Below are 27,834 nucleotides of genomic sequence, written 5' to 3'. Positions count from 1 at the left end.
TGCCATCTTTATTTCTCTCCCCCGATTTACCCAAATCCTACTTTTTAAATGGTTTCGGTTTTTAACTTTCGACATGGTTTAAATAATGCACGGTGCTTGATTCAAACTTAAGAGGCCCATCACCTCTAAACGCGAAAAGTTCAAATTTAGCAGAGCTATATGCCAGTATGTTACCCTAAGACAAGTTATCAATGCCATTTAATGAAAACATTTTTTTTTATTGGAACAGTATTTTTTACCAATATGATGGCTTTAAACATATCAAAAGCACAATGATTTCAATCAATGTTACTTAAACTGAAATCAACGAAGACAGACGAATTTGTCGTTTTTATTTCTTGTTTTATATATCAATCTACAGCAGCCATTGTAATTTTTTCTTGCTTTATTTAAAATTATATGTGTTATATCTTCTAACTTCGTTGACAGTGATAACCATTTTAGTGCTGTTAAAGCTGGATGTTGCAACGTTGAACAAACACTTCGTTTACCTATATCTAGCCTAAACATGTTTTTATAGGCTAACCTAACATAACTGGAGTTATGTTGATGTTAACGTTTGTCCGCGAATATTTCAGCGCTTTGAATTGTGTCTTTTGCCGCCATTTTGACAATATCCCATGAGATTAGACGCCCTATTTAGGATTTACCAGTGCAGGCATGCGCCCGTCGTTGAGTCTACCGCGAGCGTATGCAGCATAGGATCAATATGCAGTAACGAATAGCTTCTCCAAAATAAATATCTTTTTTTGTGTTCTGACGATTGAATCAATCGCATGATTACATGAGGCCTGGTACTTTTACATGTAACTATTCTTGGGTTTCTTTGATATTCTTTTCGTAATGTAGGAGATATTAAATCCAAATAGATGACAGTTTGGGTAAACATCTTTCGCATTTTAATAACAGTCCAAAAATCTTGCCAGGTCATCCTGTGCTTTCTAGTTTCTTTCCAGTTCAAATCCGGAAAAGCAAATAATCGGTTATGACTGATCCCAAAATGACATGTTGGTTCGTCAAACGTTCACCTGAAACTTGTCACCTCAAACAGTTCCTGGCCTTTTCTGTCCTCTTTTGATGTTGAAGCAGCTGTTAAACAAATTGCAACCTAGCTCTGAATAGCCATCTGGGAAGTTTCAACATTCCATTTATTACCTCGCGAACTTTCACATAGATTCTAGTTTTGGAGGTCTTAACTTTAACTGAAACAAAGTGGTTTGTTTGCAAAATGAATGAAATGTTTTGGATTGAGATATCTTTACACGTTCTTGTTATTATTGTAAATATGTTTTAAGTATGCTTATGCAGTATGATGTCAACTGCTACGCTATAAGTATTTAATAACTGCTGGCTGACTTCATTTATAGTATATATATTTTTGTGACTGGTAGTTTTTGAAACAAAAAACTGGAGTCAATATTATTTAAACTAGTTATGTAAAAGATTGCGCTTAAAGAATTCGGCAGCTACTGACTATTGTATATTCTTTTTATCACTGGTGGTTTTTTAAACAAAACCCTAAGGTATATTGCTAAAAAGAGTTAGGTGAAAATATTTCTGAAGATTTTGTTTCCAATAAAATTCTTACCAAGTAAATATAACCAGTTGTTGCTGTCACGTTATAGAGATATTTATTGCTCGACGCAAATCAGTGTTTATATACTGCACATACGGAAATAAAAGGGGGGAGAAAATAAGTGAAAGAAAACAAAAAAATAATAATAATAAGATAATATCAATACTTGCGTCCGACATGACCGCAATGAAACATCGGTGGTGGGCACAGGGGAGTACGAGGGACTCCCCCTTAAAAATTAAAAAAACAGCAGCACAAAATAGATTCAGTTAGCAAGTTGTGACTGGTAGGGATGACAAGAGTCAGCAAAGATTAGATTAACTGACTATTGCGAACCTGGTAATACTTTAATAAAAAAAATATAATGAAATATTAATAACAATAACACAGAGAGGCCGGCGTCTGGTCGCCGCGGCTAAAACGGGCGAAGAAACAAATATTGTGACTTGAAGTCACCAGGGAACATGGTTTTAGTTGCGAGTGTATATACGCTGTGCCGCTTTAGAAAGAAGATTTCGGCGGTCAATTGACTTGGGCTCAATGGCGCTGTGTTTTCGGTGCTCGACGGTAATCAGGGTGTTTCGAAAAAGAGTACGCAGTTCGCGAAAATTGGAGTCGAGGTATTTTTAGCGGCATCAATCACGCACGCGTGGCCGCGGACGCGCCATTTTTTTTTTATCTCCATTGCTACCACCCGATCTCGGTTTAAGGGACGACATAACAACAAGTATGAGCGGGCTTACAATGGCGAAACACTTGGAAGTCGTGGCCTGTACGTTTTAGCCTACTACTTGTGCTGCTGCTACTGTAGTGGCGTCGAATCACCGGTTCGCCACAAGTAGCGAGCACAATCAACGTAGGCTTGAGGTATGTACTGGTCGGTTGTCGCGCGCACACGCACGTGCACAGGTGCGTACACGCGCACAGGCGCACACACGCATACGCACACAGAAGCGCTTTGAAACCGAGCGAGAAACGAAACAGTGACAAGAACGGCGCGTCGCAAATCAAAACGAAAACAAGAAGAACGACAACAGAACAATGTAATAATCATAATCGTGACTGCGATTGAAGGACAGTGCATCGTAGCAGGATAAACGCCGCGGTGCGATCATTACGGGCCGCGACGCTTTCTCAGTGGCCACCTTTTATGGAAGAGGAATGCAGAGAGCACCGTTACAGCGACGTATCTACTACCACCGCATGTGTCGTGGAAATCCTCCACCTTGTCGTGTGTTTGTGTGTGTGTGTGTGTGTGTGTGTTTGTTATGCACGTTCGATCGCGCGCCGCACACCCGTTTATTTTCGTGTTTGAGCGGAGAAAAAGGTCAGACCTTTTCCACCTTAATCTCGCTCGACTGTTTGCGCGAGCGTTCCAGTCCGCTAACCATGCTCTCCATGTTGCGCAACTCCTGGACTGCAGAGTGGAATCCTCCATCGCTGCTCTTCCGCTCTGCTCCTTCGGAAGACTCGGATCCGGTGCGCATCCGCGACGCCCCTGATGGTGAACCGCTTCCCGATCGGTTCCGGGACCTTTCGGCGCCGCGGTGCCCGTGATGGGCCGCCGCCGGACGCGAAAAGTCAAACCTTCCGCTTTCGCTGCTGTTGCTGCTGTCGAGCGGCGATCGGAAGGGGAGGTTAAACGGCGGCATACCGTAGGGTGAGAAGCGCTTTGATCCGAAGCCTGGTGAGGAGACAGGGACCGAAGGGGCGTCTGTGGGCGAAGACGCAAGCCCCATGCGCTTTCCGAAGGCGCTGGCGGCGGGTGAGTGTCCGTACAAGCGACTGGCAAGGGATAGGGGCGACAGCGGTCTTCCTGGGCTTGTGTCCATTCGGGAACCGGTCGAGCCAGGGTAGCCGGCCATTGCGGCTGCGGCGGCCGCAGCTCCGTACGGAAAGAGGTTGGCGTAAGGACTGAAGGCTGACAGCGACTGCGGGTTGCTGAAGAGCGATGAGAGGGAGTGGGCACCGCCGTTGGGCAGGAAAGGTGACGTAGGGGTCCCTGGCGCCGCAGGGCCACTGGTTCCGCCGCGCGACTGTGACAGGTTGGTGCCGGCGTTGGCCATGGCTTGCAGTAGCGCCGGGTTGATTTGTGTGCCAAAGGGCGAGTAGGGATTCATGGCGGCCGAGAGCGCGCTCATCTGATTGGGCTGCAGGAAAGGGTAGGCTGCGCTCATATGTGGAAGAAAAGCGTTGGGATACGATCCGAACGCGGATAGACCAGGGTGGACCGGGATTGGTGAGGTCAGGGTGCCAGAAGACGAGGGGACTTCTTTGGGGGCGTGGCTTGCCTTGGAAGGGGGCGTGGTCGCGAAGGGCTTGGGTCGAGGCGACTGCGCTTCCGGTGAGCTTTTACGCGCCGGTGACACGTCACAGCTTCGCGTCGCCTTGGCGTCGTCGTAGCAACGGCTGTCGTCATCGCTATCGTTGTCGTCGCACTCCGCCTTGCGCTTGTCGCCGCACTGCGGTGACGTCAGAGACGATGACGTCATCTCGCCCATGCTGCTGCTGTTGTTATGGTTGTTGTGCGTGGAGCGCATTTCCTCGTCGGTCGAGCCGGTGTAGTCTGCAAGAAAATATGCGTTCGTTGTTAAAATGTTGGTTGTTCGCAGAACAATCACATATTTTAGGACACTTAGTATTTCTAGTGGTGCCCGGCATTTCTTTTTGAAACAAAATTGGGTCCTTGTTCAAAAAGTTCGACAATTACTGGATTAGATGCTGTGTGAAAATAAATAACTCCTTAGATGCATTTTGGCAAATATTGTCTCGCTAGATAAAATCACCATCCAAGCTTTTAAAACATCACACTGTAATATTGTTTAGAGAAAGTTGTATCAGTTAAATAAAAAACCCAAACCCTTCAAAGTCAATGAAAAAATTTTTGTTTTGTCAAAACCACATATTGGACGTTTGAAGAATGTTCCTGCACTCGTAAAATTCATAAAGGCACATCTATGCCAGATGTGTATTTTTTGCAGAATTAAATATTTATCCTGATTACATTGCCTGGTATTTTATAGACTACTGCCGTGCAATGTTCAGCGTACCCATGAGTTTTTGTTGCTTGGACCAATAGGTAGTTTAGGGCTTGAGTATTCGTTTTTACCTGATCTGTCGCTGTAGTTTTGCGAATCCTTGGTCGAACTGTTCGAATCGTTTTTCTGACTTCCAAGAAGCTGCTGTTGCAGGTGAAAATGTTGGCGCCTGTGACAAAATACAGATTGTTAGTGATTTCGTAAGTATACATTTTTATCTAGTGAGTGTACTAAGCCTAATCGATTATTTAAAACAAATACCTCCTGTGAGAATAATGTTTAGCACTATGCGGATTCTAACTGCTCACCTTTTTTCACGTTTTCCGCTTCCGGAATCTCTGAAGCCCTTTGCAAACGGGTTGTGGTCGATCTTTAGCTGCGTGATCTGAAGCAAAAAACAAACACATAAGAGCTGGGCTTACACGCTGCTGGTTTATTTTTAACACTAAATCGTAACAGTTGCCAAAGCGACTTTGAACGGCGGAAGTGCGCGTCAAAAATAACGCGGTTATGCGTAGGAAGGCTTAGCAATCAAGCACAACAAGCAGCGAAGTTGCCTACGTGACTTGAAACGCCTGCAAAGGGTAGGTGCAAGACAGCGCTGCGTGGGACGGAAGTTTTCCGCGGCCGACGCCACCGCAATACCGAACCGATATAGCGAGCGGCGCGCAAAGGCACTGACATATTTCGACGTCGCTTGCGTATTGCTCGGATCGCTTGCCAAGCGAAATGCCTAAATCGTGTGGGAACTGCTACGGGGTCAAGGGCGCCCTGTTCTCGGCGCGAAAGGTGACCCAGATAGCGGCAGCAGGTAGCCGTATCTCTGGCAGCAAGCTCAGTGGCGGAAAATGGAAAGGGCATCGCTGCCTTCTGGCATTATGTGGCGGGCGCTTTCGGGTGCCATGTAAAGCGCGAATTCGCTACAGGCAAGACACGCCAAGTTTTCTCTCTCAGATTGCCTCGGAAAATGCCTGGCGTGAGTTGGGCTTTCTCAGCGAACATCATATTGTACAACTTTCTGTAGGCCAGTTTGGTAAAGCAACGCCCTTTTTGCAGTGATTGGCTTTCTGTGGTGCGATAGTGGCTCGAAAACGGTCCGAAAAACAGCGCTGGCCGATTTCGAGTGGCCAAGAAAAAAGCTGGGCCGGTTTCACGGATTGCTCAGTATTCCACTTCTGTGGTGCCACTTTGGCTTTAAAACGGTCCGAAAAAGAGCGCTGGCCGATTTTGAGTGGCCAAGAAAAGCAGGGCCGGGCCGGGCCGCTGGCAGCTTTTACCGTAACACTTTCACCCAAACAGGCTTCAATCGAGCAAATCGTCGGCCCGCTGGTCTTAACGCGTCGGGGTGCGAAGCTGCGGGCGCCTGCTTGTCGCCGACTCGCCTTGCCGGACTCGGCCAAGCGAAAAGATTAAGAGATTGCCAGGCGGCGGCGAATAGATGATGGCGGCGGCTGCCGAAGCCGCTAATGCCCGCGTCTCTAAACCTGCCCGCGCAACACTTTCGCGCTGCGAAGTCGCGTTTTTCTGCCACGTGGGCGACAAAATGGCGAGCGACTGGCGGGCGCCGCTAATCCAAAGACGTGTTCCCGAAAACCCTACGACTGCTGGGGTACGACCGAAAGGCCACCACCGACTTGTGAACGTCTCGCATCTGCGTGTGCTGTCATCAGCAAAGGACGGAAAATGCCCTCGTCGCTTTTGGCGAGTTTAAACGCGCCTTGTTTAAAGCTTATCATGTCGATCCATTGCGAGAGTTCGGCTTAGTGCCCCGGCGATTGATTTGGTCTAGAATTTAACGCTGTAATGCGAGAAACCATTCGAAATCTTGTTTTCACGAAACTAAACTATTTATTGTCCCGCGAGGAGTATTACGCATAGCTGTCTGCTAAAGGGAAAGCATGCGTCATTGTAACACTGGCCATTTTAAAATGTATATATCTGTGCATTGTTAAACATTGCTTGCCTTGCTTTAAGGCCACCATAGTAAGTATTGATCCGTCTTTTACCCTCATTTGGTTTAAACAAAGTCTTTTTGTAGCCAATTTAACTGTGTCATTCGTAATGTTAAATCTCTGTTTTAAACCTTATTTTCTGTCCGTTTTGAATTGTTTCCTAACCAGTCGTTTCGGTTTTCCTCTTTATTTGATCTCAGTTGTGCGATATTAGGCGCACAAAGGCAACCGGCTACATTAAAGTGGCTGTGGTGTGAACCAGTCCAGCACAGTGCCGGTTTGTTTTGTCTTCCAACGAGCTATGAGCCGCAAAAATAACTTTCGCCCCCGCTTTCGTGTGATAAGACTTGTCGGGGTCTCCCTGGGTCAAAAGGGGCGGATCGTTTTCGGGCCCAAGGAGCCCCAACCCGCCCGCCACCGGGGTCCTTCTAGAAATAGCAAGTGACTTAAGTGATATGTTATAGGCGATTTAGAGCGAAAGGGGGACACCTGATCGGCACGACTCGTTATGGTTCGACCTTAAGCAATGAGCTGCTGATTGTCTCGCTTGGAACCCTAACAATTCTTAGGGAGAAAGTCTAAGCTCTGAGAATGTAAATTACCACGGCGCTGCTCGTTCTTTCATCGGCGCTTTGCGGCTAAATTGGTTGATAGATGTTTCTCTGTTTTGGCCTTGAGCGGCCGCTAATTGGCCGCTTGTCAGAGCCAGATGTAGGCGATAGCGCGCGGCGCGGGGAAGCGTGACCCCGGAATTCCAGCCCCAACCCACCCTCACCCACCCTCGAAAGCTTTTAGAGGCCGTTCTCCGATCAGAAACCGAGAATAGCAACCAACGCGCCAAATTGCAACAAACCGCCGACATCAAGGATTCGGTTTCGTTTCAAGTTGTTGTTGTTGTTGTCGTTGCGGCGTTTCGCGCCCGTGTTCCGCGTGTGTTTTGATTCGGGGTGTCGCGCCTTTCCTCCCTTCGAAGCTCGAAGCCCTGTTTTCACGCTACAAAGTCAAAGCACCGCGTCGGCCCTCTCAACCTTGGGCCCGGGTCGCGGCCACGCCGGTCTGCATACCACCGATGACGCCGCCCCAATACGCCTCCTTTACCGTGATCTATTGTTGCCGGGCGTGCTTCTAGCACAGCGTTTAGTAATTTACATCGGAACATCTGTATGTCTGAACTGCCTCGAACGGATGTTTTTTATTTTTTGTTTCGTGCCAGCAGCGCATATTCAAGGGAATTGTTTTTTAGCCGAACGTATGAGCGTGATTTTACCTTGTCAAATTAATGTTCAAATAGGAGGATTTATTATGGCCAGGCGTGCTTTTACCATAATTTATTGTAACTTAGCTGAAATCTCTTTATTGCCATATTCGAGGCTATAAAATTTTATCTTGGCGTAACTTAAATGCATTACAGCGATTTTAATTCGCCAGGAGAAGTTTAAAGACATTGGTCCATCGTATAGCGCTGTATGTAAGGTGCCAGATTGGGTTCCAGCTTAACTTGAACATACCTTGGTGTTTTGCCCCTATCAAAGGTAACTTTTAATGGGACGCTGGTGGCCAACATCCAAGGCGACGAATGCTATTTTTAGTTGAGCGGTCCCATTATGTGCAGTTTACGGGATATAGGGATAACAATGCTCGGTGTAGCAAAGGCGTCGCTATTATCACGAGCGAAACCGGCAAAGCCGCTCGCCTTTCATTCGCATCTATAGCTGGTGTCGGGCGAGCGCTAACAATTTCTCTAATATCGCAATTTGGGGCTCAAGAGGGTCGCGTTTTTTTCGAGCGCGCCAGAGGTGACATAATCTTTCCGCCTTGGCGCGACGCCCTTATTCCCCCCACCCCAACACCCCCTACTCACGCCGAATGGACATCAAAGCCCTGTCGAGGGGGGTCCGCCTAAGTGGAGGCGCGGAATTTGGGCACACGCGGGCCACGGAGGCGTCGTGATAAGCTGCCGGACGCTAATCCCTTCATTGAAAACATTCCTTTGTCCAGCGCCGCCATCGCGACACATTGACGGGGCCTGGGGTGACGAACGCTAAGGATTTCGCTGTCTTGTTTATGGAGCCCAGGGCATACCACTGGCATGTGTGGTTTGAGCCACTTGTAAACTACAGGTTGTTTGTGATGCGCAAAGCCTACATAGGTTATGCGTTTTCGCGCTTTCAAACGTGCAGAAACAGCGAGCTTTTGGAAATATAGAAATCTTTGTAAACGCCCGCATTTGTCTAATTCTATAATAAGGTAATAAGGTGGCACTATATGCATGTGCTTCTATACTTTTGATTTTTATTGTTTTCGTTTATACTTATACCTGATGAAGCACGGTTGTGCGAAATAGTGCCACCTGATTACCCTATGGCCTATATGGAGCATGTTAAGTTTAAAATCATTGCACTAGCTCTCCTTAAAGACTCTTCATTGCAGTATTACGCCCGAATTGAGCGCTCTAGGAAGATGTGTCCTGTATTCGAGGCCACGCCATGTAAGGGGTCGAAGGGATGGGGCGAGATAAAACAAATCCTTTCAAATGCGTCGCATTTCTGATCCAGGTGGATGATCCGGACAGGCGCCTGCGTAAGTGGTTGGCATCAAGCCGGGACGACGCCTAATGGCCCTAAAGGTGGCGGCATGATTTCGGTATACCGCCCCGAATAACTACGCCGCTAAAATTTCGCCACTGTTGTACTCGAAAGCCACGTTTGAAATCCAGTGAAAATCTAATGGCTCGTTATTATCTCGCGTAGATGAGGTACCTTAACTATGTGTGTTCATCATAGGCATCGAAGTCGATGCCCGATAACACGTAGTAATGGCGGACCGGTACTTGTGCCATATTGAAGTGGTATATATAGGAATGCTGATCCGAAACCAAATCATTTGTGCTTTTCAGCCTCGTTTTGCGTTTTTTCTACCTTGCAGACAAAATGACTTATGTTTTACTAAATTTAAACATAAAACAGTTTCCTAACGAAAAAGCATGTACTATATAGGTCAATGCATTTAAAAACATTGGCATATAACTTTAAATTTGTACAATTGCGCTTATTTGATTGTAACAATACTGCAATTTTGTTTCAGATCGGTCGGCACCTATTTTACCAAAAATACCGGGTATTGGAACATCAATACCAAGTATTATTCCAGGCGAATCGCCATTTTCCTAAAGCGTAAAAACTTCCCCAATGCCGAAGCGACACTCTTAATAACCCTACTGCTTGGCATGTAATCTACCCGGCCGGTGCTTTCGCTCTTGTCCGGTTTAGTCGCGCTGTCAAGATAGCAGCAGCAGGAGAGGGCTTACCTTCTCGTTTTGGTAGGCTGTGACCGCGATAAACTGCATCTCCTTGAAGACGTAGGTCCGGAAGGCGCAGTAGGGCAGCTTCGAGATGTCTCCACATCGCACCACATGAAAGCGAGGCTGGTACTTGTGCATTGAGTTGAGGATGGTCTGTAAGCGAGCAACAGGGGGGAGCGTTAACAGGCGAAGAGTGTCGCAAAGATAAAACACTCGTTTACTGATAGGACATGCACGCCAGGGAAACCTGACTGGGACTTTGGCCTCTACCAATGGAAATCGTGGAGGCAACGCCTAAATAGCTGTTTGTCGTGTAAATTAATTAAGAAATGCTAAATAGGGTTAAACTTAGGGCAGGGTGTTTTGTAAAGATTCTGTGTCTACTGGCATTGGGATGGTGTATAACTGTGGCTTTTTAAATTGTATTTGTACACTACTTAAATTGTTGGGCCAGCACTTTGCAACTACCATATATTAAAAAAATAGAAACTATACGCACTTGTTTACAACACAAGATGGGCTTAGCAGAGCCCAAAACTCTCACCCACAGCATTGCCAGCTCTCCTTTAATTATCACCGCACAACAGTGGTCCCCCTTCCCCTCCCCCCAAAAAACTAAAAGGTTACCAGGGGTCAGGGAAGAAACGAGCGCTTTTCAAGTTCCTTGCGCTCTTTAGGCGAGCGCGGGTCAGCGGGGAAAGGAAACGAACGAGTGGTACAAGTTATAGTTGGCACAGCTCCAAAAGCATCGCAAGAGGCCTGGCGAGCGACGAAAGGCGACCGACCAACACACGAATAACAAGCCTTCTGAATCTTGCGCGCACGTTCCTTAATTCGGCGTCGCGGACCCCTGGGACCCCCTGTAGTGGGCGACCTTAACCTGGCGCCGGTCAACCTGACAGCATTTTGAAGGCGAAGATTAGCCGAGGCCGCCGCCGCCGCCAGCTTTCTCGACAAGCGTGTCTTTCCGACAGCCTTGCGACGTATAGTTCGATATGGCATTTTTATTGGCAAGCCTTCTTTTTTAGGCCCGTTTGTGTGTTTTTTAGTAACACAAATGGGCCATGGTTGTGCCTATTTTCGTGGCCCGTCTTAAATGCAACCGACTGCTGTTTTTGAATCCTGCATCCGAGATCAATTTATAGCGATTTCCGTTTTTCGCTAAAATGTAAAAAAACAAGGCGAACTGAAGTTGGAAATTGGTCTAAAGTCAACCTTTGGAATTTAAATAGCTAGAATGTCCGACTGTCCGTACTTGTAATAAGACTAAATGATTAATTAATACGCCACTGTTTTTTTTTTTATTTAAACACGCAAAAAAGTAGCCGGCCCTTTTTTCCAGGCCCCTTATAAAGGGAGCTTCTTCGAAACGTTAACAGGAGCGGGCCGCTTTTGCGTTTGAAGTGTCCTTTTGAACATGAATGGGCGCGCTGGCCTGAGGCAATTAGGTGCCGCTGGTGCCTGGAGACCCCGCCGGGCCGCGGAACCTTGTAAATTAGCGACGAACATTTGTGGGTCGCCCAGTGGGCAGCGGGTCACGGCCAGGCAAGAAGCAACAGTCTCCAGCGGAAGCTGGTGTAATGGACTGGCTGGATCAAGCCTAGAAGTTCTATTTTTTGTACAATGGGAAGTTCTATATATGGCCACCGGCCAATGACAGCATCAACCGCCCACCGAGAGCTTTATATAAGTCAAGCGAAAATCAGATCTTCAATGGTTTAACTACAATTATAAATTAAACGACAAAGACATGAGCCTGCTGTGGGCTACGAACTATAGATTTTCATGGAGGAATTACTTCTATTTATTACACTTGCTAGGTGGCATTACATGCAAGAGAAAATAGTCACCGGCTTTGTACCTTTAACTCCCTGACGTTTGACCAAATCCATTTGCTCTTTGCGAATGTTCCCATTTTAATTGAAATGCTCATAGTAAAATCGTACGATTCTTTTAAAATGCACTCCCTTAAGCGCATTTCTCACCAAAACGACATATATTCGGCGCTAGCTCAGGAAATGAGTTAGTCTGGGACTCAAGCAACTTTAAAATCTTTGTCAAACGCTGGAGTCGAAGAGACGCCTCGTAAAGCGACGCGTAAACCTCTATAATTTGATCGAAAAAAAGGCACAACTTGACTTCTGGCGTGCCTGTTCATTTTTGTTGTTTTTCTAAACCAGGGGTTCATAAACTTTATTTTATCATGGACCCGTAAAATTTGTTTTTGCTTCGCGTGGACAAATAGGAAGAAAATTTCAAAAAAGGACGGCATAATTGAATTGATCACAATACAAGTGGACTTCAAAAATCTGTTGATTTCGGTCCAAAAATGTGAAAGTGAAATAGAGTCTAGACACAGTCAGTGCAAATCCGTTTTATTTTTAATTAAACTGTTTTTTTTTTAAATTGATTGCTTCTCAAATATACACTAATATTTCAATTAAGCCTTCATGTAGCCCTAAGACTAGTTCACGGACCCCAAGGAATTCATAGACCCCAGTTTGAGAACCCCTGTCCTAAAAGAACTTAAAGCAAGCCGCCCGTTTTCGAATGACGCTCGATTAATCGCGACATCACCATGTGGCATCCTGTCGCGAGAGATGCACTAATTGGCGACTATTAGAAGAGCAATTAAGGCCGGGCAAGACGGTGAAGCAAACACGAAGAAATCGATTAGTGGTGACGAACCGAGAAAACGTCAGCCGCCCAAAACCTCGACGAAAAAGGCAAAACAAAATGGCGACCGTATCGATAGATTCAAGTTCAAGATCGAAATGTTAGACAACCCGTCATTTGGGTACACTATGCACGGATCTGTAATATAGCTTGATAATGAATTGCAAAGCCAAAAAGGTCGAGTAGATCGACATCATCTTGATAAAGACGTTTCGATACGAGCTAAAGATGATACAACATCGTTTTGAAATGTTTTAATCAAGATGATTTTTTTGGCTTTGCAATTCATTACCAAACCCGTCATTTATTTTTAAAGAAAGTTAAACTTAAAATCCCAAAATAATCTCTTTCCTTTCAAGTCTATTTACTAGATCAAATATACCCAAATATCTTAGTGGCCAGTGGAGTAAAAAAAAATTCAGTGCGTCACATGCTATTGCTGTCATTACCTTATGACAGATGTACCCAGTAACATAGACCTACAAAATTGGTGTGTATGTTTGCTGTTAACTCCTCTCTGTTCATCAACTAAGACGAGGGTACTTAAACTGGGGTTCATGAAGCCCTTGGAAGTCCGTGAACTATCGTTTTAGGGGGTCAGTGAGGGCCTAATTGAAATATTAGTGAATTATTTAAGAAGCAATCAATTTAAAAAAAGAGTTCAATTAAAAATAAGATGCTTTAGCACTGAACGTATTTAGACTCTATTTTACTAATTATACCAAAATCAGATATGGCAAGCCGATTGTGTTATCTGTTGATTCGCCATCGTCCGCCAAAACAAGAAAACAATAAAGCCAAAGAATATAAAGTCTCTCCACGACTTACATGTCCGTGGGGGTCCGCGATGTTGTTAGTCAGCTTGAGCTTGTGAAAGGACACGCCGGGCCGGTTCATCCACTGTTCTCCGGATGCGGGGGAGTCCGGGTGGATGTACATTCTCTTGGGAAGCTCGGGGTCCGCCTTGCCGGCCACCATCCATCGCGAGTTGTGGAACTTGTAGCGGCAGTCGTCGGCGGCCACGATGTCCATCAGCATGATGTACTTGGCGTTCTTGCTCAGACCACGTACACGCACTTTGAACGATGGGAACATTCGCCTGCGCATAACAAAAAGAGGACTCATAAGTAAGCTGACTATTTTGCCGCATGACAAAAAGAGGACTCATTGGTAAACTGACTGTTTTGCCGGATGACGAAAATAGGACTCTGTGGTAAACTGACTTTTCGTCGCATGACAAAAATAGGACTTATTGGTCAACTGAACGTTTAACATTAAAGCCTATATTAAATATTTACTTATACTATGTGTGATTACAAGTGTCAAAAAATATATTTTCTTCAGATTGTTGGTGGTGCCCTCTGTTGGATTAAAAACGTTAGTACAACGATAGAGATTATTTGACTTACACGCTCAGAACGACCAATATATATTCCATTTCGGACTCTCAAGATAACCAAAAAATCGTTTACGCTATTTGTAACGATTTACATCGCCTTGTCGGGTGCAAGAAACACCCATCGATTCGCCACACGGGGCTTACAGATCAAGGGTCAGGGTCAGAAAAATTCGGCTTCAAAACTTGGGAAATGCAGCGTTGTGGCGCCGCCCCGTCGCGTAAACGTGATTAGAATACGCGGGCGCGATGTTCGGGGTGGCTAAGCCCAGCGATTAATCTGTCGACTTACTCCAGCAGCCACGAGGATCGCCAGTCGAAACGATTATCGGCTTTTCAAGATGGCGGCGTGACAAAGCGATTTGCGCCTTTCGCTGCCAGGGAACAGTAGTTTGCCACTGTAAAACAAACAGGCCGTTGCTGGCAAGGGGGCATGGGGAGATGGGGAGGGGTGCCCAGTCGTTTCGTTTGCGAACCGCGTGGTAATCGCGTTGCCTGCATCGATCCGCAGCCAGCCCGAACATGTTCATTTAACCCGTGCTAAGTCGATATCTGGCGCTGCGAAGAGCCGATTTAATGCCCCGTCACATTTGCGGCCGTCGGCGACGTCGCGATAATTCCCACCGGCTTTTCGCGAGCCGACAGTCGAAGCCCTTTTCGTTTTGTAGCGTCGCTCAATGTTGAAGCAACTTTGACAGCAGAAGCGCCATTGACTAAAATAACGACAGCCCCCCTAAAAACCAATAATTAATGTAAATATCCGCCCGGCCACCTTGGGCTCGCCTGTTTCTCCCCGTGACGTCAACGCATGACGTCAAGCGTCACTGACCCTTGACGGCTGATTCGAAGCGACGCCTGGGTAAGATTTGTAAAGCAAATAACGACAATCGATTGATGATCCCTCGCTTCCTATAGTGTGCAACTGTACGCAACCGATCGTTTAAAACGACAAACACACAGTTGAAATTACGTCGTGTGTTTACAGAGCTCATGTTCAAGTCGATACGAATCGAAATTTGAATGAAAGGTTTGCGGGTGAGGTGGTCCCGTTAAGGCCGGAGCAAATTGTCGCCGGCAAATTGCTGCACAGGCCAGTGGCGCCAGCAATTCGTCTGGATACACATGCTAAAGCACAGGCGCGAGCCGCAAGGCGCACAAACAAATAAATAAACCGGCCGTGTTATTGCAACCGCTCGTCTTTTCAGTAGAACAATAAACCGAAATCGCGACGGGCCCCTGGCTCGCCAAATAAAGAGCAACGGCCGCCCTTAATTATGTCGCTGCTGCTGTGACGGACTTGTGTAATCCCGCGCGCGCTGGAAAACAAGTTTGAGCTTTTTACGCGCGTCTCCCGCCTAGAAAGTTAATTGCGCTGCGAGGCTCGGGCTCGTTCGCGCACAATTGCGAGCTGCTTTACGCGGCTTGTTTGTTTATTTGTGCGATTTATAGGCGACTTTGGTGGCGGGAGCTAATAACTCGCAGCACGCAAAGCCCTTGGAGATTAACGCGCCCGAACTGTTTTGCTTACTTGTAGTACCCTATCGCTGTATACCCAGTAGTCGCCATAATCAGTGGGACGCTTTGTTTCGGCAAAACTGCAATCATTCGTGTTCGGTGTCAGACAAAAGCATGAAGTTCCCATGTCGGATTGCACATATGCGCCGCATCGCTTGGGAAATGAAAACTAAACGGTCTGGGCGCCGCCAACCTTCCAGGCATACTTTGGTAAATTACAATTTCGAGCCGGAGCACCGGCAAGGGCCAAGTTCGGCGCTGGTTTAGAATCCTACCACAGCGTTGAAACATTTATTAAAGCAACGCACAAGATTTTGGTCAGGGTGTCGGTTAGTGTTTGGATGAGGGTTGGTCAAGCAATATTATTCAATAATATTGCTTAACCTACCCAAACCCATACGCTAACCCAAATAGAGTTCGTTGTGGTAGGATTCTAGACCAACGCCTTAACTTCGCACAACGGAGTTGGCGCAAATACATAACTCTGGCGAAAACACTCGGCAAAAATTTTGACGGGTAGCAGACTGGGTTCTATGGAAATGCGGGCAAGTGGGGCCAAGTGGGTATTTCCTGGCTCGGGGCGACAAAGCGCGCGATCCCCGTCGCGATAGGGGGCGCTCGACGCCAAATCAACGGCTGATAAATGCGTTATGTTTTTCGCCACGGCCGCCGCCACCGTCGTTTCGGTTATGGAAGCCGGCGTGGAAACGGCGAGCTCGACATATCTAGGTTTCCGTTTCTTGTTTCGCGTTTCCAACAGAGGATGACCGCGTCGCTTAGGGCTGTGGGCTTATGGCCATCCCGCCATCAGGAACTAGGGGGCTTTACTACAACTGTCAACCTCCCTAGCTTGCTAATTTGCCGCTTGACCCGGGGTAACCTTTCCATCCGGGCATGCGGTCACGTCGCCGTTGTTCCAAGCCGGGCGGTCAAGTTTTGGAGCCAGGTATCAAAGCTGCTTGTTTTGGTTGCCCCGAAACCGCACTTATGCGCGCACAAAGGAACTAGGGGGAGGCTGGTGTGGGTGGCAAGGCGCCATTAACACTCGAGCCCAGCCCCCGGGACCATTGTGCGGCCCCCTAAAGTGTCGCTGTTGTTCGAAAATTGGCAATTTTCGAGCAGGTTCAAAGTAAGCGCTCGGATGTTTGGATATGATCGCTGCTGCTGCTACAGCACCAGTCGCTCTTTTAAACACATGTAATGTGCACAGCGACGTATCACGACCCCATTACATCACCGACGCGCTTGTAATTGTTACCTTTGGCGCGGCGACGAGCGCGCGCCTAATAACCCGACCTTAAGTACCAAGAACACAAACGCTAATTGACGGATATCGGTCGATATTGGTTAGCGTTCAGAACGCGTCCATATAACGATGTAATGGGGGACTGGGGCCCCTTGGCTCAAAAAAGAAAGCCGCGCACAGGCGCCAACTGTAATAGGGTTTAACGAAACTTGGAGTAAGCCTCGGGTATTGATTAAATATTTTTACCCGCGCCCAGTATAAACCGACACCCTTTGACGTGCTTGGATGACCAGAAGACGCTATTTATAATTTGTGGTAAATATGGACGGTGATTCGATGCCTAAACGCGCTTCCAACGCCCGTAGTGACGCAATCGGGGCGAAAATGGCTGTAAAATCGCTAAACTCCGCGATTTATTGGTGTAGGTGCGATTGTATGCAAACCGTACACAAGTTCCAGACCATGGCCTTGACAGACCCCGTCGCCGTGACGCTGGCGCCGCCTCGCTTGGTGTAAGTTTTGAAACTCGAGCTCGTCGTACGCCCCTTATCGATGTCATCTCGACGCCTGCGCGAATTGGCGTGAAAAAGTCGCTCCTTATCGGACCGGGCAACACATGACCTTTACCAGGCCACAAACGCCACAGGTAAATCCCGTTCTGCCTTCGTCTTTAGTTTTTTTTTCTGTACGCACGCCAATCAAAAAAAGAACTCTTTGACGAGTCAGACCAAGCGGATATTGAGCGATGCCGCCGTTCGCCGCTCAGTTTTAGCTTTTTTCTGTACGCTCGCCAATCAAAAAAGAACTCTTTAACGAGTCAAAACAGGTTGATATTTAGCGATGCTAGATCTACGCTCGAAGCGAAATATCACGAAGAGAACGTGTAGCCTCACGATGGCCGTCTTTCTTATCTTTTTGACCCTGTTTTTTGCCAGTTTACATGTCCCCAAAGCGGACGGCGGCGTCACTGAAATTGCGTTGCTCGGCAAAAGGGCGGCGACTCGTTTTGAAGTGGCCGTGTCAAACGGTTAGGGCAGATGTGCGTTACAGCGGTTCGCGCGCTTGTAAAAGTGTTGCGAAAACACGCGACCCGCGAGTGTAAGTCCCTCGACGGAAGGGTGTACGCTTACGCCGTGGCCTTTCGACACCGTCTTACACTTGGCAAGTCGAACGCTATTATCTCTAGCGAGGTATTTATTGTTGCTGCCTCTCGCACAAAACGCACCCGCTCCGATGGATGTGTATGGGTCGGTTGTCGAGCAATGGAGAGGGGTGCACGGCCCCGCGGATTAAAAATGATATGGGGATCAGGCGATAGACGATCGTATCGCGAGCGACAACCTTTGAAACGGAAGACGGAAGCTTGGAGCAGGACGATACGTTCGCACTTCCCGATTTGGCCATAAACGCCTTTAACAAAGAACCACTTTTTTGCCGTTGGGCGATATCCCGAAATGCCGCGGCGGCCTGCGATGAAGACTATAAAGGGAGTTTTCGTAACCTTTACAATATGGCGTCGAGATACGGCTTTGGCATGAAATTACATCGGAATTCGCATACCACACCGGTAATGTTATCTATTATGACGCTATGGGACTATAGAAAACAATGTTACAACCGTGATAAGAGTTTGGACTAAATAAATTAATATATATTTAAACGAGTCTGTGGCAAAACAAAGTTAACAAGCCACATCAAAAAGCATGCCGATATTATTTTTCATAGTTGTATATTTGTGCCCTGATTTAAGTAGCAAATATATTGACCCTGTCTTACATTTTGCTTATAGTCACTTTGTTTGTTAACAGTCCTGTCGGGAGTATTAAAGCGGATGTGTCCGACAACTGAGCGGTCACTTAAGGGATCGATTTTGCACAATCAGGGAGGTTTGTTTACCCCGGTCCTTAAGCTGCATCCCGTCCGGTCAGGATATCCAGCGCCCCTGCTTCCGTGCAGACTGGCCGGGGCCATAGATAGGGCCTTGGGGGTTTCGGCGTCGCTATAACCCCAATTGTTTGAAGCTTACGCGCGGGTTTACACGCTGATCGCTTCCTTTGCAATGGACGCAGCGCGGCTGTGCCTTTTCACGCAGCCGCAGATCTCATCCTCTTGTGGGACTTGGCCAAAGGGCCGCGCGGCAGATTTCCATATATACGACGCGACCCATTTTCGATTGATTGGCGCCGGGTCCCACCAGGGCCGCCGCGCAATAAGTGGCCGGCCGCAAATGGCGCGTTGTTGCCGATTAAAAACGATTTTCCTTGGCAACTTGACGTGTCGCTTATTGTAATGTGTCGCTATCCGGCGTCGCGCAATTTGCCCGCGCGCCCACGTGAGTTATTAGCGTCGCGAACGATTCCACTTGGGAAGGAGCGCAACGGCCTGCTCTTTCACCGCCCACTTTTACAGCATGTTGTACATTTGCCGCAGGAAGATGTTTACGTTTCCTCGGCGCCCACATTAGCGCTAATCGTCCTTCTTGATTTGTTGACGTTCTATATCATACGTCATTTTTCCTTGTAAGTGATCGGCACTTTACATTAGCAAAGGTGTCATTAGCGCCATCGGGACAGTTGCTAATTGCCAATTACCAAACGAGAGTCTCTATAACCAAGTTTATTTCGCCCTAATGGCAGTCGTCGGCGCTTCTAGCGAACAGAAAGAAAGCTGGGGTCTTTCCACCTAATATAGGCACTCGTTCGTTTCCTGGACAAGCCCTTAATCGCGTAATAGATCGCGAATTGTTTCGCCATCGCGCATGTGACGTGTGAGCGCGAACTACGGCCTTGTTGGCGATCGGTTGTTCAGGTGAAAAGCGACACTTGTTGACAAAACGCGGAGTGAATTTCCATGCGGCCAGGTTCACTTGTCGCTGATAAATAAGAAATGGCGAAGGCCGTTTCTAGGGTTTAACAAGGGGGAAATGTCGTCGCATCCGGTGTGAGGGGTGTCGGGGTCGCTTCTCACCACCTTGTATACGCAATAATCCCTCAATCTTGTAGCGGGCGCGCTTTTAAACCGAATAAGGGCGGCATTTAGACCGGCGCGAAGCGGGATCGCCACTTTCTCACACGGCCGCGGCGCCTATGTACGGTTAGCTGCTGTGACGACGCGACCTCGTCAATATGGCAGCGGCAGGTTGTTGTTAAGCACACGAAATCGCGCGGCCGATGTCGTGAGTTCGGGTCCATTGCGCCACGTTCGACACTGTACGGCGAAAAGGGCCTTGCGCGGCGCTGGGAACTTCAGAAGAAAGCCCTCGCCACTTGTAATTACACAACATGTGGACGCGACAGTTCTCACAAGAAAAGCCGTAAACAGCGGCGCGGTGGCTTTTAGCGCCGCCTTTCCCCTTTCCCAGTCGCCAGTGCCTTGTAAATATCAAGTCGCCTTCGCTAGAATGTAAACACACCGATAGAGCGCATGTGTTTGTATGTGTTGGTGGATAAATTAGCCCGAGTAACCGCGCCTTGGCTTGAGTTTTTCCTCGCCATCTTTTACGGCTTTACGTGTTTTTGCGCCGTTTTACAATTGCAACAATTAGGCGCCGGCGAAATTGGAAACGCTCGAACGGCAAGCGCGCGGGGGCGGATCGGTCGATTTATTTCGCTACAAACCGCAAACGAGCAATCGATTAGTACCGCGAACAGCGAATGACGCTTATACCGCAAGACTTGGGACTTCTGTAACAGTTTAAACGCAGCGGTCTGGCCTTCACAGACTAATAATCACCGTTCCGTTATTCAAACAAAAATGAAGTTTTAAAATTGTTGTAAAAACGGTGTAAATCGCAAAAAAAAAACATATATATATAAACCCAATATAGTCTCATTTTATCCAACGGCTCTGTGCTGCTTTTAAAACGCGACTACTAGCAGTTATCAGCATGCATTGCAGCGGGTGTAATCCCTCGCCTGTTGTTGCAGTTGCTGTTGCTTGGAGTCCCGGCCGTGTTTATACTAGGCAGCTTGTCGAGTATCGCAAGGGCCTTTTAATCGGCTAAGCCGCGGTCGTTCGCACACAAGAGAGAGGGGCGAAACCCCGGTTTACAAACAGGCTCGTTTGGCCTGCATTTCGCCCCGCCCTGCTGGCGTCGGCCTGGATTATCTGCCTCGCTCGTAAACGATAGAAACAAGACAAATCGCCGCCTTTCGGTTTCTATCTATTTGTACCTAAATATAGGCCAGTTTGCTGCGTCAAAAAATCGCTACTGGGCGCCCTTTTTCCAAAGTGTTGTGTGTTGATGTTGTTTTTAAGCGATTAGCATTAGCGGTGCGATAATGGCACCAAAATAGAGTGAAGAAAACGAGGCTTCGTGCTTTTGAGGAGCCGCTGATGCCTGGCTTGTTGGTGGTCTATTGGCAAAAATAACAGTAAAATCCTTCCAGAAAAGAGGGACGCAATCGATATTAGGCGAAACTGATGTTTGGTTGCGTCACGACAACTGGGCTTCCTTTACCAATACCAAACCAACTGTAGTTCACCTGAACTCGACACAGGGCCGCAACTTCTTGAATTAGAGTCGATGCGCCTGATTGTAAACACTCGCAGAGTCGCGAACCGAATTTGGCAAAACTAGCGATCGGCTGAGAGCATCGCAAAAGGCCAAAACAAACGCCCAGGACCGCAATTACTACTCGACATCTTCAAACAGCAGCGGCCCGGGCGGGCTCCGAGTGTTGTGTTGGTAGGCCCAAAATAAATGCTCAACAGGCGCAAAAACGCGCGCGCCTGCCGACAAATAGTTTATGACTCGCGGTGTCAGCACACGTGATGGATGGCGGGCGAGCATTTATTGATAGCGGCTGATCCATCAAGGCAGATCAACGGCGGGCGGTCGACAAGGCGGCAGCAGCATCAGCGCCTTGAGCAAATAAGCCAATGGAAACAAGTGTGAAAAGAAAAGTGTCGCAAAGTTGCTAAGCCGCTTTTCAAGGCGTAAACGCCGCTACCGCCGCAACGCGGGACTTTTTCGGGCAAAGGCCGCTTTCGAGACTTTTGCCTTTTGCGCTCAGGACCGCTTAATGAACTGCCGCGCGCGCGCTCTAAAGCGGCCCAGCAAAACACAAAACAAATAGGTGTGCACTGGCGATTAAAGCTTGTCAGAGCGTCGCGTGCCTGCCAAGGTCAGTCCAAGGTTGCCCAAAATCGTCACGCACGAAAAACGTTCCCTAGCCCGCCCCCGCTAACCAGACAATGACGGTTTTACCAGCGCACATCGAGAAGTTGTTAAAATGCTCGCTACAAAATAACCCGTTTTGTCGCGACCTATCAATCTCTCGCTTCCTGGCCAGGTTAATTTAACCGAAGACGCCACATTTCCATTTTATTAACGATTTCCCACTTAACCGCGATATACGATTGTCCGCCTTTTAGGCATAATATAACCGGCAACCTGGCGAAAAAAGTGTAACGATTTGCGTTCGGCGGCTCGCTGAATGACATGTTTACGGGGAAGCGTTAAATTATGACACCGGCCCGCCGTCGCCTTTTCACCACCGTGACCCCGGTCCTAGGACCCCGAAAAGCCCCAAACGCGCCCGAAATGTATTTGGTATCCAGTTCAGCGTCTAGCCCAGGTGCGTTGGTTTCTTTACAACAAAGTCTTAACAAAAGGGTATAGAGAGAGCGATAGAACAATCGCGGCTTCTCACACTATGTCCGGCAACGCAAATATTGAAACAAGTCGTCCATGTTCTGTCGCGGCGGCCGCCGTTTGAAGCCTGTATGGGCGCGTATTGTAAACACGCTTGCAGGGCGCGTTTGAAATCGATAAAGAAAGGTGCGATGTGCAAAAGCACTGATGGGGGTGTATCTTGCAAAGAGGTGACGACGATTACGGCCGGGGCGCGAATCAGACCGTCGCCGTTCGGTCGCCGGCCCAGAGCGTCCGCCCGTTTGCGCGGCCCGCCAGGCCGAGTGGCGCCAGTCGGGCCGCGTTGCACAATGGACGCGAGTGTCAAATCAAACACCGCGCGGCGATTTCGCACTTTTAATCGCGGTTTTGTTTCGCGCCGCGCACCGGGCCCGACGATTGCCAAACAATCGCCCTGCCGTCATCGTGAGTCGTGACGTGGAACGTAAACTGTTGCGCTTTCTTTCCTTGCCCAGCTACGCCGAAGGTCGTTCAACCCTACTGCTGATTCTGCTGCTGTTTTTCTATCGATCCATTGGCATTCCAATGCGTTTTGCGCCCATTTAAAAAAAAGCGCTCTCTTTTCTCTACCAGACGCAAACGAATTTAAATAAACACTTGCAAGGTGGTCATTAGTATAGGCGAATTCTATTGACAAATGGGCAATATATTGGGAACACAAACGGTTGTGGACTAAAAATAATAAAATTGAAGCGAATTTAAAATAACAATTTAACATCCAAAGCCACCAATATATATGTCAGGCGATCAAATCGGATTCTTGGGCAAACTTTGAAAGCTATGTCTAACGATAAAATTTAAGCGATAAAGTGTTTCACAAAAGCGAACTCTGCATTGCAAAATGCAATCTAAAGACAAACTCTTTTTCCGTGCGATATTTTTTCATCGCCCTGGCTAGATTCAAGGCGGAATTTCGCGCCCCGGTGATGTTTAATCTCGCAGCAGTCCCCCGACCGCGAATGCAAACTCGCGCTCGCCCAGATAAAAGCGCCTTGCGCACAATCAACGGACGGGTGCGAAAACTCAAGATTGGGTGACGATTTCTCCGGCACTTCACATTTCGCGCCGCTGCAGATTGCCGCTCGACAGGCCGGTTCTTTATGAGGTGGCCGGCTCCCTATTACTTCCAGCCCTGCTTTCTGTGTCGTTTCTTAGCAAAGCTGGGGCGAACCAAAAAACGGCCTGGTAATTTTGAAACGGTCGCGCAAGCCGTGAAAGAGTTTCAAAATGGCGCAAAAACAAAAGAGCGGAAAATTAGGATTTTAATGCGGCCGCGTGAACTAACAAAATATAAGACTTCAAACAAATAAACTTCTTACAGCCAATATACGTTAACTACTATACAGCCACTCTATTGCTCGGTTGAAAAGCGCCATATAAATGTGAGCACAAGGTGCATATAAAGATACGCCTGTCAAATGGCAGCAAACTTAAAAAGGCGCTTAAAATGTATTTTATGTTGCGCAAATCGATTAGCATAGTGTGGTAAACGATGTCCCAAAAGCGAGGAAAATAGTTAACTTGTTTAAGGCTGTCGTATAATGTGTGGCCTCGTGTATAGCAGCGCGCTAAAAACTTTGCGGAGTTCTACGCGCGAGACAAAAGCCACACGGAAGCACGCAAGTCCCGACCCAACACAGAGAACCTGATCGTCACTGACGTCGCCCCGGCTAAGTTGCCTCATCCGTAATTAGTGGCAGCGGGCGAATATTTACTTTAAGTGCCGGCGCCGTTCGCGCAAGTGGACGTTTGTTTGGGTCGGCGGCCTCAGGACCAACAGACAGAAGAGCGGCGCGCAATTTCGATCGCTATAGGCTTGTAATGGCCCATTGTTAAGTCGCAATATCTCGGCGCCGCGGTTTTTCTGCAGGCCGGGCGGCCATTAGCTCTCCGACCCACGTAGGTGTCGCGGCCTGCTAATTGTTAGGAAGCGTGTGATTAAAAGTTGGTTTGTCCTGAGAGCTCGCCATATCATCGCCATGTCGTAAAGCGCCCAATCATCTTGGACGCGTTGCTTCGCTCCGTTTTTGGGCAGACTCGACAATTTGAGTGACGTTTTGGCGCTGTCCGATTTGAAAGCGCTCGATATTTCGATTTTTTTAACTTCTTTCCGATTTTTTTTCCAAAAATTTGACTACTTGCAAATATCAGAAGTTTTAATTTTGTGAATTTTGGACGAAACATTAAAAGAAATTTAATTTCGGTTTTAGCAATAACCAACCATTTTAAAAACTTGTTTTAATTTTTAACTATTTTTAATTCATCTTCTTGTTTTAATTTTTTTTTTCTCGTACTTATACTTAGAATAACAACGCCTTGTTTTTATACAAGCTTAACCAGTCAGTGTTTTTGTTTTTTAATCCACAAAATAATTACATAACAAAACGAGCAACTTCGCTAATCGGTAATAGGATTAAAACAGGCGCCGACTAGACTGGGCCACTGAGAGTTAATTCCATTCGAAATTGAAATCGTTTGTTGGGTGTTAAAATAATAGCCTCGTTGGGTGTAATTTCGCCGTGATAATCGAACGAATTCTCAGTATTCGGCAATTTTCGCTGCAGTTAGTCGGGCAAACACGTCACTTTCAACCGGCAAATGTATCTCATTTCTGTTGCTAATTGTCACGACTTTGCGTTTGGGGTAGGAGCGAAAAAAAAAACGAAATCGTACCCAGCGGTTTGTGAATGCAATGAAGTCCAACTTGACACACCTAATTTTGTCGCTCTTAATTCGTGGACAATCATTACTTGGGCATAAATGATGGTCGCGCAATTAATCCGAGTACTCTTTGATCATAGGCAACTAATGGATTCCGCCCCGACGCTGGCCTCGATTTGCGGCCGACGCATTCAGTCAGTCCTGATGAATTTTACAAAATGGAGCCCGGGCGCTTTTTTTTCGGTATCGCCAAGTTCATTAGTGAAATAGTGTTACGAATACAAAGGCGGAGAACACACGAATACAAGTGATATACATTAAGAATTCAAGGCCGTTCTCCCTGTCAGAATTGCATTACGGTGGTGACCGCGGCCCCTGTAAGCCTGGCGTAATTTCGCTTCGTATCCAGGGCCGCTAATAACTGATCAAACATGAGAGAGGCCAAAAATACGCGGGCGCGAATCAAGTGTACGGCTATGCGGGGAGTCTAATGTAAGCAATCAAAACTACGGTCGCCAGCTGGATCCACGCTAAGCACAAACACCAGAGCTCTAAAGCTGTATCACGACGAATATTAGACTACAGGTGGCGGTTGCGCGGCCCATTCGTGCGAAGCGGACGCCGCGAGGCACGATTTTGCCACCTCGGCCTATTCCCGGCCGTGTTGACCCACCTTAGACCACTCCAGGCCCGGCCTGAGACGTTTCCGCCCGGAATCGCGCGGATGCGCCGCCGCTCGCTGGTGTGTGTGTGCCCAACGTGACCAGCGGCAGCCGCAAAGTGTACCTAGGTGCTGGTCGCCGCCCGGTTAAGATGATATCATGAATTCATATTGGCCAGGTGATCGCGAAACGAAAAATAAAGTGGAGAGCGCTAAAGTTAATTTACCTCCTTTTACTGCAGGTCGCAATTAATAGCGGCCTTGTCCATAGTAAAAATCTCGAATACCAAACGCTTACACATGCAATTTACTGACCTGCCGGTTTTCGTGATGACCATTTCGGTGCCGCGCTTGTGGAACTGCGACCAAAGCTCCATGTTGTCGAGGTCGACCTGCGGGTCATCGGGCTCGTTGTCTTCGGGGTCCATCATCTTCCCCTGCGGCAATTCGTTCGCCTGATTCCCGCAGTGGCTGCGTTCGAAGGCCGATCCCAGACAGGCTGGCGATAAGGCGGCTTTGCCGAACATGAGCGACGAAGGGCAGTGCGCCATTGAGAGCGCGTTGTGTGGGAAGGTGGGCGGAAAGAATGGTAGGTCTCCCCCGTTTCGGGGGTGCAGAAGTGCGTTGTGACTGTAGACGGACATTACTGCCTGAAGTGGGGATACGGGCCCTGCTTTCATCGAGTCTTGGATCATTCCGCTCTTTTCCTTGTCGTCCAGTTTTTTAGCGGTCGAAAGAGCTCACTTTCAGAATAAAAATCTCTCCTTGGAGCAAAACTGCTTCTCGTTAGCGTTGATTATCCTGATCAAATTGATCTCATTTCCAACCTGCGCAAGGGGTTTTGTTTTTGTTCCAATGCTATTGAGCGACTGACTACTTAATTCACGTTTACTGTCTTTTCTGGTTGATTTTTCTCTGTATTTTTGCTGTTCTTCGGCAGTTTGTGGCAGAAGGTCGAAATTTCAAAAGCATCAAAGTTTTTTCCTCTTTTCTAACGCCTATGAAAAGCACCTGAAAAACAAACAATTTATTTTAAGCGCGACACTCGAGTAATTACAAGGCGCCCTAGCATTGCGTGTAGGGCAAGTGGCAAAGGTGTGGACTCTAGCGCAGTTGGAGAGCGACTGGCCTTTTCGAGGCGCCGCGTCCACTTAAAACGCACTTTCGTTTCCATCTTGCCGCTATTGAACTGCGGTTTAATATTGAACCGAACTTCTGCGCCGCTTGCTACTGCTTCATTTTCCGATGGTAGGTGCCCAAAGAATGTTATCCCCCAAATTTTCGACACATTTTTTCACCGAATTGTTTGCGGCGAAATAGTTTTTGCCTCGGCTACAAACTTGTGCAAACACTGGCCAAAACAAAAGTGAAACAACCCGCTTTCTTTCGCGCTCCTTTTTTCGACTATGGGCCCTGACAAAACACAAATAACTTGTCACCAAGAACAACAGCTGAAAACACTATAAGCTCCCGGTCGTGTGCTGCCTGCTGCGACCACCGGTACGAATCGTCTAAAACCGTAATCCGCCACTTGCCATAGGTCACTGGTCATCGTCTCCCGCTTCAAGCGCGCTCTCGCTCTCAAATTCTTTTTTTCCCAACTTACAGCGACCAGCAGCAGCAAACAGCTACAAACGACCGATTGATCCCACTTTCTCTTTTTTCCCCCAGGCCGCGCACGCGCCATTTTCTGCAGCCGCCCTTCTTCGTTCGTTTCCACGCTGAAGGCACGGACCCCGCCGGCCAGAGGTTCGGCCGCTGCCTTTTTGCTCGCCACTCTCTCTGCCTCGCACACAGCTATGAGCGGCGCCTTCGCAAGTTCAAACAATCGACAGGACAACAGAAACAACAACAAAAACATCAGCAAATCTCGCGCGCACCGATAAGGGAACTTCGGCCTTTGCCAGAGGTCTCTACGCCCGGTGCCATTTTTCCATTGTGCGCTGCGACCTTTTTCCCGCCAGTGGTTGTGGCGTTGGTAGAAGTTTATCTTGCAAATGCTTTAGCTTGTTGTTTATGTTGCTGAGAGCCCTCACACATTGGCGTACACTTTAATCCTCGTTCAATCTAATTTTATTCGACTCTTTTCAGTTACATTGAGCTGAATACTTTGATGTTCGAAGACGATTTTATTGCTACACAGCCTAATAAATAAG

At 47.6% G+C, this 27,834-nt stretch overlaps 1 protein-coding gene across 1 annotated transcript; it reads right to left on the bottom strand.

Moving 5' to 3' along the window:
- Positions 1 to 1,678: 1,678 nt before the first annotated feature.
- LOC146166665 (uncharacterized) lies at positions 1,679 to 26,657 on the bottom strand. The gene is made up of 6 exons (XM_083383320.1): positions 25,994 to 26,657; positions 13,372 to 13,642; positions 9,874 to 10,020; positions 4,923 to 4,999; positions 4,686 to 4,783; positions 1,679 to 4,142 (listed from the first exon to the last, which is right to left on the bottom strand). The coding sequence occupies exons 1-6, from the start codon at positions 26,371 to 26,373 to the stop codon at positions 2,905 to 2,907; spliced, it is 2,211 nt and encodes a 736-aa protein (XP_083239446.1). The 5' UTR covers positions 26,374 to 26,657; the 3' UTR covers positions 1,679 to 2,904.
- Positions 26,658 to 27,834: the final 1,177 nt, after the last annotated feature.

This window comes from Ascidiella aspersa, chromosome 1 (assembly GCF_963924565.1).
Source record: "Ascidiella aspersa chromosome 1, kaAscAspe10.2, whole genome shotgun sequence".
Lineage (NCBI taxonomy): Eukaryota > Metazoa > Chordata > Ascidiacea > Phlebobranchia > Ascidiidae > Ascidiella > Ascidiella aspersa.
Note: the sequence above shows the minus strand (reverse complement) of the source record. Positions and strands in the feature narration are given on the sequence as shown.

Excerpts from the sequence above, each read along its gene's own strand:
- LOC146166665 (XM_083383320.1), bottom strand. The coding sequence starts at position 26,373 with ATGATCCAAGACTCGATGAAAGCAGGGCCCGTATCCCCACTTCAGGCA. Across the intron at positions 5,000-9,873 it reads CAGCCTACCAAAACGAGAAG|ATCACGCAGCTAAAGATCGA; the intron begins GTAAGCCCTCTC and ends TTTTTGCTTCAG. Across the intron at positions 4,784-4,922 it reads AGCGGAAAACGTGAAAAAAG|GCGCCAACATTTTCACCTGC; the intron begins GTGAGCAGTTAG and ends ATTTTGTCACAG.